The sequence below is a fragment of the Amblyomma americanum genome, chromosome 1 (assembly GCF_052857255.1).
Source record: "Amblyomma americanum isolate KBUSLIRL-KWMA chromosome 1, ASM5285725v1, whole genome shotgun sequence".
Lineage (NCBI taxonomy): Eukaryota > Metazoa > Arthropoda > Arachnida > Ixodida > Ixodidae > Amblyomma > Amblyomma americanum.
In genome coordinates, this window is record NC_135497.1 from 175,557,339 (window position 1) to 175,572,062 (window position 14,724).

The 14,724-nt window shown below is 45.2% G+C and overlaps 1 protein-coding gene across 2 annotated transcripts in view; it reads right to left on the bottom strand.

Moving 5' to 3' along the window:
• Positions 1-246: 246 nt before the first annotated feature.
• LOC144114236 (E3 ubiquitin-protein ligase MARCHF6) overlaps positions 247-14,724 on the bottom strand; it is a 98,025-nt gene continuing 83,547 nt past the window's right edge. For both annotated transcript variants that reach the window (XM_077647835.1, XM_077647834.1), the window contains 4 exons: positions 11,969-12,058; positions 9,304-9,436; positions 5,608-5,743; positions 247-1,916 (listed from right to left, as the gene is read on the bottom strand). In XM_077647835.1, coding sequence (XP_077503961.1) covers positions 1,826-1,916; positions 5,608-5,743; positions 9,304-9,436; positions 11,969-12,058 — 450 coding nt within the window. In that variant the 3' untranslated portion in view covers positions 247-1,825. The remainder of the gene's footprint in view (positions 1,917-5,607; positions 5,744-9,303; positions 9,437-11,968; positions 12,059-14,724) is intronic.

The window sequence follows — 14,724 nt, forward strand, 5'->3', positions numbered from 1 at the left end:
GGCGAGGAGAATGGGGGGGTGGCGGGTTCTGCGCAAGGCCTCCGCCGCTGGCACTCCGTCAAATGTTGAGGCTTCCCACATACCTCGGGTTTTTTTCGGCTCTGCTAGTGAAGTAGCCATGGAGCAAAAAAACTCTGGAGGGAGCGTCCAGCGATAGCCTTGAAGCCTGGTCATAAATAGTAAAAAGGACTTCTCACATGAAAATAGAAAACATGCAAGAACCGTGAACAATGAGTGAAGACAAGGTTTTGTTTTAGAAAATAATTTCACATTTCAGCTTTATTGACCTAAATATGCCACCTGAACAACGTCACCACCTCTATGACTTTAGAACAACGAAAGAGATGTTTCTCCACACATGGGTAAACAAGCCCTTACCATTCAAGGTACAATTGTTTTCAAGCCTGTCACAAGACATGAAGGTTTCAATAACCCAACTAAAATGTACACAACTTTCCTTTATACACCTTGAAGACAAGGGTGCAATTTTATGTCTGACCAATGACACAAAATTTCACCAGTGTTTTCGCAACATAATATACACTGTGCACTTGTAACCACGATGACTATGCAGCCTATACAAAGGAAATAGTACTGAACTTCCAACAGTGTAATTCTGAAACAGATCAAGAAACAGATCAAGAAACAGAATACAAACCTATTTTAAAATTAGTAATAAAACTGCAAGTCTCACTAACTCCTGAGCAAACAAGCTTTTAATCTGTACAAAATTCGCATTAGTACTTGGAATGTGTGTTCTACAACAAAAGCTACAGGATGGCCACAAAGCCCTACACACAGGATATGCAGCTGTGTTCATCCCAAAGCAGGCCCCAGCCTTGTATCACGCTTATAGTGAAACTTTTGACACCAATGGGAAAAGGTAGCTACAACAGCTAAAAAACAGTGCAAACTTGTCCCCATGCCAAAAATAAAAATTAAAAACACCCTGCAAGTGCCTTATCACACATCACTCAGAGATTACATGCAGTTCTTTTGAAGTATATGCCAGAGCTGCAAAATCGCCACACAGATTGCTTACGCATTTTACCAGCACGTTAAAAATTAAACACCCTCACACTGACCCTGCAACAGTTGCAGGCAGTTGAAGAAAAGAAAAGCAGCACCTCTTAATGTCTTCCACTGATTTCTGTCCTCATGGAGAACATACAGTAGCTTGAATGAAACTTCCAGCCCTCCTACAGACTCCACATCTGAGAAATGCTGCCACCTCATACTGCATCATATCTGCCAGAACAAGTGCAAACAGTGCACATATCATGCCAAACTCATTTTTCCTCATATCTGCTGTACAACACCAATGTGGCAAGAACTTCTCCCAGCAATGTGGCCTGAACCAGCAGTGCTCAGAGGGTACTTACAGAGCTGGTACTTTTCATGTTATTATCACGTTTGGCAGTACAGCTGGCAGCTCAGCTCTACTCCTACCACTGTTGGTCATTTCATTTGGACTCGGGATGCTGATGTTTCGTCACATTCAGCGAGATCAGCCATATGCTGACCTTTTGCAGTAAAAAGACACTATACCACAAACTGGCTGGGGCAAACCTTACATGCCTTCATGTTTGCTTGTCACTGCAGCTCGTCAAGCAACCTTCATTCACTGGTTTAGCCGGTGCCGATGGAGAATCCAGCATAACCCTGACGACACTGACTATACAACACGAGAAATGCAGTTCTGACAGACAGAGCAGCTTTTGATAGAGCCAAGAAGCCAGGATTCATACAGCTTGGGCAGGCCCGCACCACCACATCAGGCAAGTCCAGTGCGAGCGACAATTATGTACACAGGGGCTGGCAGGTCCTAAGAGGAGGCTGTCAGCTGGGATGTGGTTGCAAAGCTTGATGCAGGCCTCCGGTGCTCATAGTTGACTAGCCGCCGACCCACAAGGTACCTGCATAGCCACATCCATGCACTGAAGTCTCAGCCTAGCCAGAGAGCAAGCTTTGCCACATGTCACATCTACATGTGGCAACAGAGAACATGTTTTTGTAGATGGGTCAGTGACAAACACTTCTGGTGATGAGGATAGAACAGTGTATGTAAGTGTATATATGTGTACAGTTGCAGGGCCGCCTGCACACTGTGCTGAACTGTGCTGGATGTGTAAGTGGCGTTACCTTTTCACTTTTTCTTTTTGTGCAAGTACTTGTGTGTACGTATAAATAGACTATACAGCTCTCCCCTATTCTTGCTCCAATCAGTGTTTCACCCCTGTATCTCCTTCCCTGTCCCTTTTATTTCCACCAGCTGCAGCTCACATGCTTAAGGTAGCAAGTGCTACAGCTGGCAACCATCTTTTCTTACTTTTTATTATTTGTTACGCATCTACAACTACTACTAATTCTAGCATAAGCAACCACTTTGACCACGTACACAAATCCTCTTCCAAAGCAACAGAATTTGCTATCATACAAGATACTGCTTGTTATATTGGTTAACCCAACCATAACAAGTGGCAAATATTTTGTGGTAAAAGACCAGCATTACAATTAATAACACCATACATGGAACCAAAAGGATGCGACAAGTTAAATTGCGTTTTTGCTCATCATAAATGGCATGCGAGAAGGCTTCACTGCACAAACAGCAAATGGCACGTGACTAGTGCGCAGTTTCGGCACATCGTGGAAGAACGGAACCATGCGGGCACAAGTGAAGGAAATGGCACCGAAGCTGGGGGGAAAAAATGGTGAAAGAACACCAGCAACAAGCCAATCAGCGTCAGAAATGGTGTTCAGCTGGGTTAGGTTGACTGGCTGATTCTGGCTGGTCGAGCCACCGTCGCTGTTTGTTGGCATAAAATTCAGAAAAGCGAAACCGAAACTAAGTGGTCAGAGTGTTCTCGGATACGGGGCCACCCCTAAGTCAGCACGCCTGCCGTCACATGCACGTAAGAGGTGCTAGAGACTATGCAGCATGGAATTCAGGTTTTGAGCAGGGCTCTTTCGACGATCTCTTGCCACGCTGGTCATACCTGGACGCAGCCTCCCTTCAGGAGCCCATTCAAAATAACCGGTGCGAGACCCACAGCATCTGAATTAATGAACGTTCGATGCCACAGACTTGAATGGGTGTTGGCCGGGACTGAGTTGGCAGTTCGAATTATCCGGACTTCCGAATTAACGAGGGTCAAAATTTACGATCTTTTACTGCACCATATTTGCTCGAATGCAATGTGATCACGATTGTAACGCAAGGATTAACTTGGCAGGCAAAGCAGGAAAAAAGAAAGCACACAAATGTAATGCGAGGAATTAGGCAGAAATTTATGAATAGAAGGTACCTCAAAAAATGACTTTCCCCTCCCTCGACTTTGGAAGGTGCGGCCACCTTCAATGAAGCCTTGACCGTTACCTCGCAAAGATTTCACTTGCCCCCCCGTCTTTATCAAGAGCCGTACAAAAGATTCACAAATAACACTGATACAAAAATAAGTATGCAGCCCCACCAAACCATTACTGTATGGACTATGCGCTTTAGAGGCCTTGTCATGAAAACAAAACTTAGAGCAGTCGCTCAACCATATAGCAAGTCATGCCTCCCGAGTGTCGGTGACTGTTATGAGCAGCATTTAAACGAGTCATCACCTTACGTGTGGACCTGTCGAAACAGCAGCACATGAGTTTGATGTCGCCGAAAAGTGCGCAAAACAGTATCTTTCCTTGTGCAATAGCAATGGCAAGCTTTTTGTGCACCCGAAGTGGATCGATGCCCTTACTGCCATTAATGTGCGACATCAGCGGCACTGTGGCCGTTAAGGGTGCCTGCCAAACCTTAACAGAACAAAATGAAGGCATTAATGTTTCACGTGTTATATCGCATTTCTCTTGGGACAAAGCTGAATATGCACTCAATGCACAAGCGCTGTTTCTCCGGCAAAGAGTTTTTTAAATGCTCTGCAGATGCTCCGATATGCGATGCACTATGCCGGTCACCTTAGCTGAATGTTGGCCACATTCCAACTTCCTGTTTTCCCTTTTTGTTTCCCAAAGTTGGAAGCAGTCCTATATGACGCATCAACCAATAAGAGGGTAAATAAGGTACAGTTTGCCTTCCTCTCTATATTAATCAATTACAATGCAAGGCGTAACCTGCTCCAGTTTTGGCAAAAAAAGAAAAAGCACTTGTTACACTAAAGTAAATACAGTACAGTAAAACACTGATAAGCTTGGTTAATTCAAATTCTGGATAATGGAAAAAATTTCTGCAGTCCCGTAATTTCTAATGCAAACTCGACCAGATAATTTGAAGCAATAGCCTGCACTACCCCAGTTAATTCAAAGATCTGGGGTGCTATGGAGGAATGCCCAATTTTGGCCAGGAAGGACTAGGAGTTGGGGGTCAACTTTTACATGGCAGTTCAGTAGAATCTTGGCGATATGAATCTCACGGGGTTGCAAAAAAATTCATATCATACGAAATTATGTAACATCCAAATGACCAAAATTCGTATGCAGAAGCATAGAAAATGCATTTACGCAAATCTTTGTCCAGCTGACAGGATTTATTCACAGCCGTTCACTGGCTGCGATGCATACTGAATGATTAGCAATTGCGGCGTCGGTGATGTAGAGGCAGCACTTTAAGTGCCAACTCCAAGGACACTTCCTGGGCGTACACACCCAGCGTTGACGCTCTTGGCGTACAGTGGAATCAGTTTGTGCATGCGCACGGCAGGAAATGCCAGCGAACCTAGGCGAGGCGCCATGATCTGTCTGTGCTAGATTTCGGCGCCCGCACTCGGGCGAGCGTTTGAGAAGCGGGCTGCGATTTACAACAATAAGATGACCGCGGAGCTCTTTGTGACTCTTTTCTTCGTGGCTTGAAGTTCCTCCAACTTTTCATCACGGCTTGAAATTCTTTCGCACTTTGCTAGAAATGGGGGGGAGCCAGCACCAGGAACATGGAGATGCATGTCCCTTTTTGCCGCCCGAGGCGCGGCGCTGGCTTCTCAGGTGTGCACGTGCTCAGCACGTATGCCAAGGAAGTGTGCATCGAGTATTCATCAAGTAGGGGCTTTAGTGCTCGAGGGTGCGGTCGTGACTCGTGCGTTCATGTCATCCGTAGCGGCATGGGAGAGAGTTCAGAACATCCAAAATTCCACACATTTTGCACAGTGCACTCCAGCCGGGAAATTTAGGAATTAGTATCATCGTAAAATTTATATCGACTGCGCTTGTATCACCGAGATTCTACTGTATGCGGTATTCGCAAAGTTCGCCAATAAAGGTGGCGCATTCCGATCACAAAAGTTTTTGCTTTGGTCCCATTTTTTTTTTTTTTGCTGTGCACGGTTAATTTGAAAACCCGCTTAATTAGAACATTTCCTGCGGTCCCAGTGACTCCATATTAAAGAGGCTTTACTGTATATCAAGTCCACATCTTGGCTCTATCTTTCACACTTTGGATTGTCTAAACTAGTTTTTCATGTCCCGACTTAGTCACATTAACAAGATGGCTTCGTAAATTTTGCACATGAACGTGCACTACACCCTCAGAACATCTGCGTCATAAACACTCTGCTATTCTCACCGGGAATTTTGTCACCACGTGTAATTTCTACAAGAGCACAGTGTACTTACTTGTCATTCTTGATGTGCTCATACAGCCGACAGAACTGGCGCACCTGAAACACCATGAATGCCATGAAGGCACACAGCGCCAGCAGAGATGGGTAGATGCGTCGCAGGACCAGGTTCTGTGTCTCCGCACTGCTCCCTGCACAGCAAAAAGCAACTGTTTAAATTTACGAGTTCTGGTAATTTCACCAATGAATGCTGAAATGCGGACATGCTCTCCACACTTCTCGTTATTTTATATTCTCATCAAGGTAAATGGTTCACTATTGCTATGATGCATGTCAAATACTATTCCATGTGATTGCGATAATAAAGCTTTTGCCATAATAAAGCTATAAGCGTGCTGTGGTAGTTATTTCCTCCCATAATACAACCTTTTTCCGTAAAGTTCAGAGACTGAGTCCATTAAAAAAAATGAGTTTAACATTGAAATTATTTGTGCAGCACCCTTCGACGTAGTCTCCCTTGCAGTCTATATGTACACAGCTTCCAACGCTTCTTGAGATCTTGGAAACAGTTGGAAAATGCTTCTTTTGGCAGGGCTGTCAGCTCGTTTGTCATGGCATCTTGAATGGCCTCCACGCTCCCCATCCAGCAACCTTTTAGGGCTCCCTTCACACGAGGAAACAGGAAAAAATCGCTTGGGGAGAGGTCAGGCGAGTATGGCGGATGGGGTAGTACAGCAATGCTGTGCTTGGCGAGAAATTTTGTCACGCTGAGAGCAGTATGCGGCCTTGCATTATCGTGGAGAAGGCTCCATTGTCCAGATGCCCATAAGACAGGGCGACGGTGTTGCAGTGCATCACGCATGTGTTGGAGCATACGGATATAGCGTATTTACTCGCATAATGCTCGCACTCGCGTAATGCTCGCACCCCCCACATTGGCTATCAAAAATTGGAAAATTTTTTTTTCCCTGCATAATCATCGCACCCCCAAAATTACTGCCGCGAGCCGTCTGCTTGTCGTAGCGATCGCCATCTATTGACTGCGGCCACAACTAACTGCCATAGTTGGGCGCGCGTGCTACTAGGCGGCGGTACTGTGCTATCATCCGCTGCCACCGCCGCTACCGCTCATCCACTCACGACCGCTATGCCATTTTGCGAAGGTGTCTCCAGCTCTCCGGTGTCTCGTAGGCCTCGTTTGCCTTGTTTGCGTGTTGCACCGTGCTCTTTGTGCCACTTCGCCATGGGACGCTACGCAAGCTACACAGCTGCTTTTAAGCTAAAAGCTATTGAGTATGCGTTGGAACATGGCAACCGCGCCGCCAGCAGACACTTCGGCATCAACGAGTTTTGCGTCCAGTATTGGAGACAGCAGCACGACGAACTCAAGACGACTGGCAAGACGCGCCGGGCCTTCCGTGGACCGAAGACTGGGAAATTTCCTGCCGTCAAATCCTCTTTACTGGAATATATCAAGGCTCGACGAGCGGATGGGTGTGCTGTGTCGATTGATTTGATACGGAACCAGGCGCTCGTAATCGCAAGAAAGGAGGGCATCCCGGTGCAAGACTTCCGCGCTAGTAACGGGTAGGCCACACGATTTATGCGGCACAATGGACTCTCGCTCAGGAGGCGAACGACGCTTTGCCAGCGCCTGCCCGCAGCCTATGAAGAGAAAATAGTGGACTTCCATCGATTCGTCATCAGGATCCGGCAGGAGAAAAACTTCTTGCCCTCCTAGATAGGCAACGCGGACCAAACTCCGCTGAATTTCGATATGCCCAGCAGCAGGACAGTCGAACAGACAGGCGCTCGGACTGTGCACATCAGGACTACAGGTGCCGAAAAACAGAGGTGCACGGTCATGCTAGGCTTGACGGCGGACGGGCGGAAGCTCCCACCGTACGTCATTTTCACGCGTGCATGATGATCCGCAGTGGGAAAATTTAGACCATTAGCTTTTATTAGCTTATTCCTCAGTTTCACACCATAATCGGCATTCACAGTGCCACCTGCCTGCAGGCTTGATTAGGAGGTTCGAATGGATCAAATAGTGAAACTATTCACAAACTATTCGAAGTTTCGATATGCGCACGCCCCTAGAATTTACCTCCCCTTGTCTGCTCAATACATAGCTGTGAAACAAAAATTAAGCATGCTGAAAGGGCCATCCGCCATTTTTTTAATCACCATCACTAACTGCTAGCTAATGAACAGAGTACCTGAGAGTGGGAACAAAGCCAAATGAATGTGGTGCTCTACTCTGACAATACTGACTGTGACCCAGTGGAAACTAGAAGTAGTAGCGCTATTATGAACGCTGTTACACTGACATACTTATGAATGGACATAACGCACCTCACACATTTTTCAGAACCACACGGCAACACACATGAACCTCAGAAGCGTGTTTCACTTACATGCTGGTTGATGTTGTATTACAGAACAACCGTCCACCAGAGGGAAAGAACAAAAGGGGGGAAGTGACGGCGGACCTCAAATGACCCAGAAAAATGGGAGAATGCCAACACAGTACTAGTCCACAAGAATGGCGACATCAAAGGCCTGAGAAAGTTACACTGATCAACTGTTTGTTCCCTCTAAGGCATTTACTAAAGTGTGACAAGAACAAATAAGAGCAAAGTTAGACATCAATCAACCCAGGAAACGGGCTGCCTTTCAGACAGCGTACAGTAGAACATTTTGAAATATAGTTGGTGGGAATACACAAGAAGCATGCACTAAGCTGTAGAACAGATTCACTGACAACAACGACTGTTCACACTTCGAAAGTAAAAAGGATAAAAACAAAACATGACACCTAAAGCGTGCTCATGAGATTTGTTTAGACCTACAAGGCAAATGATAGTTTCATTTGCTGCTGCAGTGGCCTTCCAGCAGCAATGGCAGAATCCAAGGATTGGACTCTACCCAGCTTGCTACAGGATATCAAGCTCACCCCGTGAACAATGGCCCAAGTAAAACAGTGCAGTGTACACACATCATTCTTGGAAGCTTGCTGCAAAGCAATATTTGCACAGACATTGCCAGCAGCTAGCAGAATGCAGCTTCTTTCACTTATTGCTTCCTGCTTCACCAGAACATGTTTTCACCAATCCTGGACAATGCTATCTGCCATGTGCTCACATGTTTCCTTTCATACTGCTTCAACACTACATAAGCATGAACTGAATATGTTCTCATCACTACGCTTTCTTTAGCTTTCCACCCCAGTAAACACTAAAATTTTTTTACACTCTAAACCTCCCAGGAGCTGAAATACCAGCAAACAATCAAAGTTCTGGCAATTATTTCTTAATACTACCACCATATACACTGAACCTAAGTTGCAAAAATATAAGAAGCCAGTGCATGTGCACTGCATATGACGGAAATATGTAATAAGCAAAAAAGTACTCCAGTTCTCCAATACATCTCTGCAGTTTCTCCCCATGATCCGACTGCACATAATGTCAAAAAACGTATACCTGCAAATGCATGACAGCAGTTTTGCAATTAAAAATCCTGATACAGGTGCACAGAGCTGGTGCAAATAAGCTGCCTATCATAGTGCAAGCTTTATTTCAGAATGAAAAAGACTCCTCTTGGATGCATCCTGTATGAAGATGCACTAAATGACACATTGAAATGTTATGCTTTCATAATAATGCACGAAGAGCATTAATACGCCTGCCCTCTGCAAGTGGAGCACTGTTCCCGGGCTGCTGAGGAAGCTGTCATTTTTACTAACCAAAGGCAGGCACGAGGCTGGCGGCCAGCAGGTAGGGCACAGCCAGAGCCAGACCCAGCACTACCACCACAGGCACCACCAGGTCGAGAACAACCAGTCGCAGGTTCAACTGCCGCACTCCATCCTGGTACATCTACACAAAGCATTCATCTTACTCAGATCACCAGACAAATGGCCTGTTATTGGCAGGTACAGCAAGGGTAACACAGAATTTAAAGCAAAATTTGGGATGTACAGTCATAGCCATAAAATTATGAAGCACACTTCAGCAACCAAGGTCTTGTCACACCTTACCTAGTAAAAATTAGGAAGTACTTCATACATATGTTAGCACATGTCACTGGTGTGCTTGCATATGAACCCGAGGAACCATCATATCTTCTCTACGGAACATGCGAGAAAATTTGAAGCGCTGCAGCGTGCTCCATAATATTTTAGCCACACCTGTCATTACGGGGATAGAAATATCATCATGCACAAACTGCCAGTTCACATATGCTTGAGGCTGTTCAACCAGCCCTCTAACTGGAAGGAGTTACTGTTTAGCAAGCAACAATAACTGAGACACAACTTCCTGGTCAAACCACACTTCTCCCTTCTACAGGTAAGCCACGGCTGTGAGCTTAAGCACTGGAGCACACCAACGGCCACCTAGTGGCCCTCTGCATCCTCAATGAGTTCCTTCTCACCTCATAGCTCTTCCAAATCTGCGTACATTTTAACTGAACAATATGGGCCCAATATGAGGCATATGTGTCCTTTTAATAGCAAGAGTTCTCTCTCTCTCTAGGTGAAATGCCAACTATAACGACATCATAGACTAGTAGGCAAGTTGGTATCACATAATACCAAGGCTAAAACAGTGCACCTGCACAGGGATGAGGAAATGAGGCAAGACACCGTGCTAGCTTAAAAGCTGAAGAGTCTATTCAGAGCGCCACTGTTTAAGTAAGAAACCTGGAGAAAAAGCAGCACTGTTTTGTCAGCGTTGAATATACTCCTAGCGTCATACGCAGCCAGGTGTTCACGAAGCTCGATGGTCCGCCACTCCTCGATCGCTTTGTTTACGGAGGCTCTTTCGCCGCACACATTCTTACAAGTTAGATTGTGCCACCTTCTGAAATGAGCAAGCCAACCTTCAGAAGCTTTAAAATCTTTGTTCATTTTTGTGGTGAACTCTTGAGCCTGAACACAAATTAGTGGCCCATTCAGAGGGAGACAGGCCTCATGTGCGTTTGCAATCCATCGCAGTATGGCTTTGAGTTGCAGGTGGGCCACTGTCCACAGTCTTTTTCTTTTGGCACTGAAGGTTTCAAAGCCGAACGCCTCCAAGATACTTTTTTTTATTCTTGATATGCGTGGCAAAGGCTGTTCTTTTCACTTCACATTTGTCCATCACATTGCGGCATAAAACTACATTATTGAGCGGATTCAATATTTCCACATTCGTGGCTAAGCCTTTTGCCTGGTACTTCGGACGCTTTTCCGTGCGGAACAACAGCTATGCGTTGACAACAGACATGCTGCGCGACTGAACATCGAATAAATGCCGCTCATTCTCCAACTGGTTCTCCAATGTTGCAGCACAGCCTCCTCATAGAATTTGTGGAAGGATCAAATGCAACAATAATAACTGCTTGGCCATTGCCATTTACAATGTCATTGTGTATTAGATAACGCTACTCACTGTCCAGACAAGTGAAACATGTACTTTTTAAAATAAAAGAATGCATTCGTATGTCTTAAAAACACTGGCAGACATGATTACAACACATAAAACTGAGCAAGGGACAAGACACAGGACCAACTATCCCCTTATCGTTCACACGTGGCAGACATAACTGATACCAATGCTTCCATGTTTTTGCGTATTTAATAAGTAAAGAAAATATCACACGTAGTCTAGAACTATATCGGTCCAGAACCAGCAAAGCAGTGTATGCCGCTGATAAGAAAAACGTAAAGGCCATGAAATTAGCAAGTAGAGGACAAATATTTTAATGAATGTTTGTCGTTCAAGAACCTTTACATTTTTGTACATATGCAACGGCCAGGGAAAAATCTCAATGACGCTGTCCTTCGTTCCAGTGTACTGCGCAGCAGCAGCTGTCACCGGTCACGTATTGCGAGTTATTGCACCGAAATTTTAGTCGCAACAGCGAGCCATCGATAGGCCCTTGAAAGTTTGTGCTAGGATAGGGCCCCTCACATTACATGACTCCAGATGCATGGGCGCTGCCATGAAATATAACCTGAGTTAGCAATTTTCGCGTCAAAATGTCTTTTCTAGTCTGAAAAGGACACTGTAGGTGACAAAATTCAGAACGACTTCCGGCGCCGGTGGTTGTTTTGGGCTGCGATGCGTGACAGTTCGAAAAAATTTGAGGGGGGGGGGGGGGGGGGCTAAAGCCCCATAAGCCCTTCGAATCTGGAAAAATAGTGCAGCCCTTACACGCGTTTATATGGTAGTAAAGACCCTGATATAGGAAAGATTTTTGTTGGTCTGGGTCACTTTACTATAAAGGGGTTCTACTCTATTGCCTGCTTCTAAATGTTCCACTTTAAATGCCCAGAGAACACAAGGGAGGGGGGTGGGGAGTATTAATATTTGTGTCACTGCCAGCAATACTTATAAAAAGACCTATAATAACCATGAATTACTTACCTCATCAATGACCCGCTTGAGCCACCAATTGGGGCCCATGAGGGTTACGGCACAGATGATCTTTGTGTGCAACACTCCAAGTGCCCAGTCCTGGCAGGAAAAACAACCGTGCAACATGTTCCTGTGCAGCTCGCAGGCATTTTTGCATTTCACCTAACCATTTTTCTGATGATAACAACACAAAGGACACACCAACACCAATGACCAAATCAAAATCACTGGTTATGAACACATTAGGCACATTCCACAATTTCCTTGGCACTCAAGACAATGTTGTAATGGAGCTGGTAGCTGACTGTAATTAATGTATCCTACTGCTGCCAGCACTGAGAAAGTAATGACAAACGAATTAACTGATTTTTGGCAATAATATACTGTTGACTTTACTTTCACGGCAAAAAAATTTCTGCAACAATAAAGTTTCATGCACTCCCTGTCAATTTTGCAGCAGCTAGATTTGCCTGTAGGAAAACTATGCGGGTAAAAAAACTATGTGCAGCACCAGCAGGCACATCATTGTGTCGTGCCATGATGCAGTCAACTGGTTGTGAACCTGACTGGCAGCATTCCTCTCGCTCATGATCACTACGATAACAAACATGGCGCACACGGAAGCAGCCGGTTTGTGGAAGATAGGGGAACAGGTGAAGTTGAGGCCCGCGAGTGCAGTCGCGTTTGATTGCCATGTTTGATTCACTTTGATTGTTTTCTATTTTCATCAATTAGAACCTATAAACTGTGTATCTGAGGCCACAGAGGAGCAGAAAAAGGCGTACGACAGGAACATCGTGCTCAGTGCAGTGAGCGCACTGTGGCACCTAACAGTGTGGCTTCGTTTTCACGCCTCCAGTTTGTGACAGCGTTCGGGTCCTTCACGTGGCTTGAAGTCTGGCGAAACCAATATGCGAGGGTTAAATGGGCTGGCTATGTGTTATCATAAACGCTGCGTTTCTAGTGACATTCCCCAACCGCCGCTTCGTCTTCAGGCATTGGGAGGGAGCGTTGAAGGGATGGCCCTGCTTGCTTTGCAGCTCAGGTTGCTGCTCTTGTGTCCATTTCACAAGCCATCTTGTTGCCTTATGCCAGCGGTGCACTACACCTTGTCGCTCCAATAATCAATCGCAGACGTAATTACTTCAGTAAGGACATATCCTCAGGTGTACCTTATGCCTGCCTTATAATTACAATGCTTCATGACAGCATTCAGTTAGCTTCTGCGTCGTGAGTGCGAAGTCAAACTGTGATATTAGACCTTTTTCATTGAATGAAATTATTACCCAAAGAATTGTAAACAAGGTATTAATCTACAAAACAAAAGTCTATTAATACTAAAATTAATGCCTGATAGGCCTTACAGGTATAGTGTACAGTAGAATCTCGATGATACGATCCCAGTTGATACGAACTTTGGGATGATACAAATTCGTAAAATGCCCTGGCAGAGTGCGCTGTGTGCAATGGGCATTAATTCGGATGTTATGAACCCTCCCCTGCCCCCCTGCAGATGATACAAATGCCCGAGCCACGACCGCACCCTCGAGTACCAATTACTGTATTTACTCGGGTAATTTACGCCCGCACATAATTTACACACCCCCAACTTTTTACTCGCACATTTTGTGCTCTCTGTTGTCCCAGACCACCAGGATGTACACGGGTGCACGGAAGGCAGGCGCTCGAAGATTGGTGCGGCCGCACCGCTGTGTGCGGTTACGAAAGGTGCGAGTGGTGAAGGCACAAACTGCGCCGTTTACCTGGCTTGCTTGCACCGACGGTCGATTTCCCGAATGAACAGTTGCATGTGCGCCTGGATCAAAAACTACTGAACTGTTTGCAGTTCAGTTTCCCGCTAGCCAGCCGGGCCGCATGCGTGGGCGCCATTTTATCGGCAGTTATCCCCTTTGCCTCCCACTGCTGACTTCATGATTGCATCGTTGCACGTCTATTACTTTGATCTGCGCATGTGCAGTCGTGCCATCCAGCGGAAAACTACATACAATGGGGCAGGGCAGGAGAGGGTATGCATCTTATATTTGAAGTCAGCCATTTTTTTTTTTTTTTTTTTTGCCAGTGAGGGGTGCAATATGGGGTGTACATATAGGCGGCAATAAGCAGTATATATTGCATGTTATGATCTCTGAAGTGCTTTTTTTTATGTGTTCATAAAATTTTCGCGTAATTTCACGCAAATTACGTGAGTAGATACGGTACTTGCTGCCCGTATATCGCCGACACTGCAATCACCAGTCGCACAGTGCACGCCGTGAGCACTCAGCAGCAGTGAGTAGCAGAGCATGGGGCGCCCGCGCCGCGAGTCAGCGGTGGCGCGCGGCCATAAGTAAACCCTGTCAGCTGAAAACAGGTCTGCTTAAATTCTGCTCATGATTTCTATTCGTTTGGATGATACGAATTTCAGATGACACGAATATTTTTCGTGGCTCCATCAAATTTTTATGATCGAGATTTTACTGTATAATACTAATTATGGTTGCGATACCTGTTTCTTATCATAACTGTGTTTTGTAGAAAACAATTTGTCTTTAGTCTGAACTAGCTGTTATGATACTCAAAATTATTTGCAAAACGTTAAATTGTTTAAATATATTCAATTTGATTCACAACTAATTTTCATTATTTCAATTCTCTTTGCAACCAAAAATTTGACCTTTGCATACCTCTAGTTTTTTCCAATTTTGTTTTTGTTTTTCATCTCAATTCATTATTACGGGTGACTCGCTTTGGGGGCATTTTTGTTC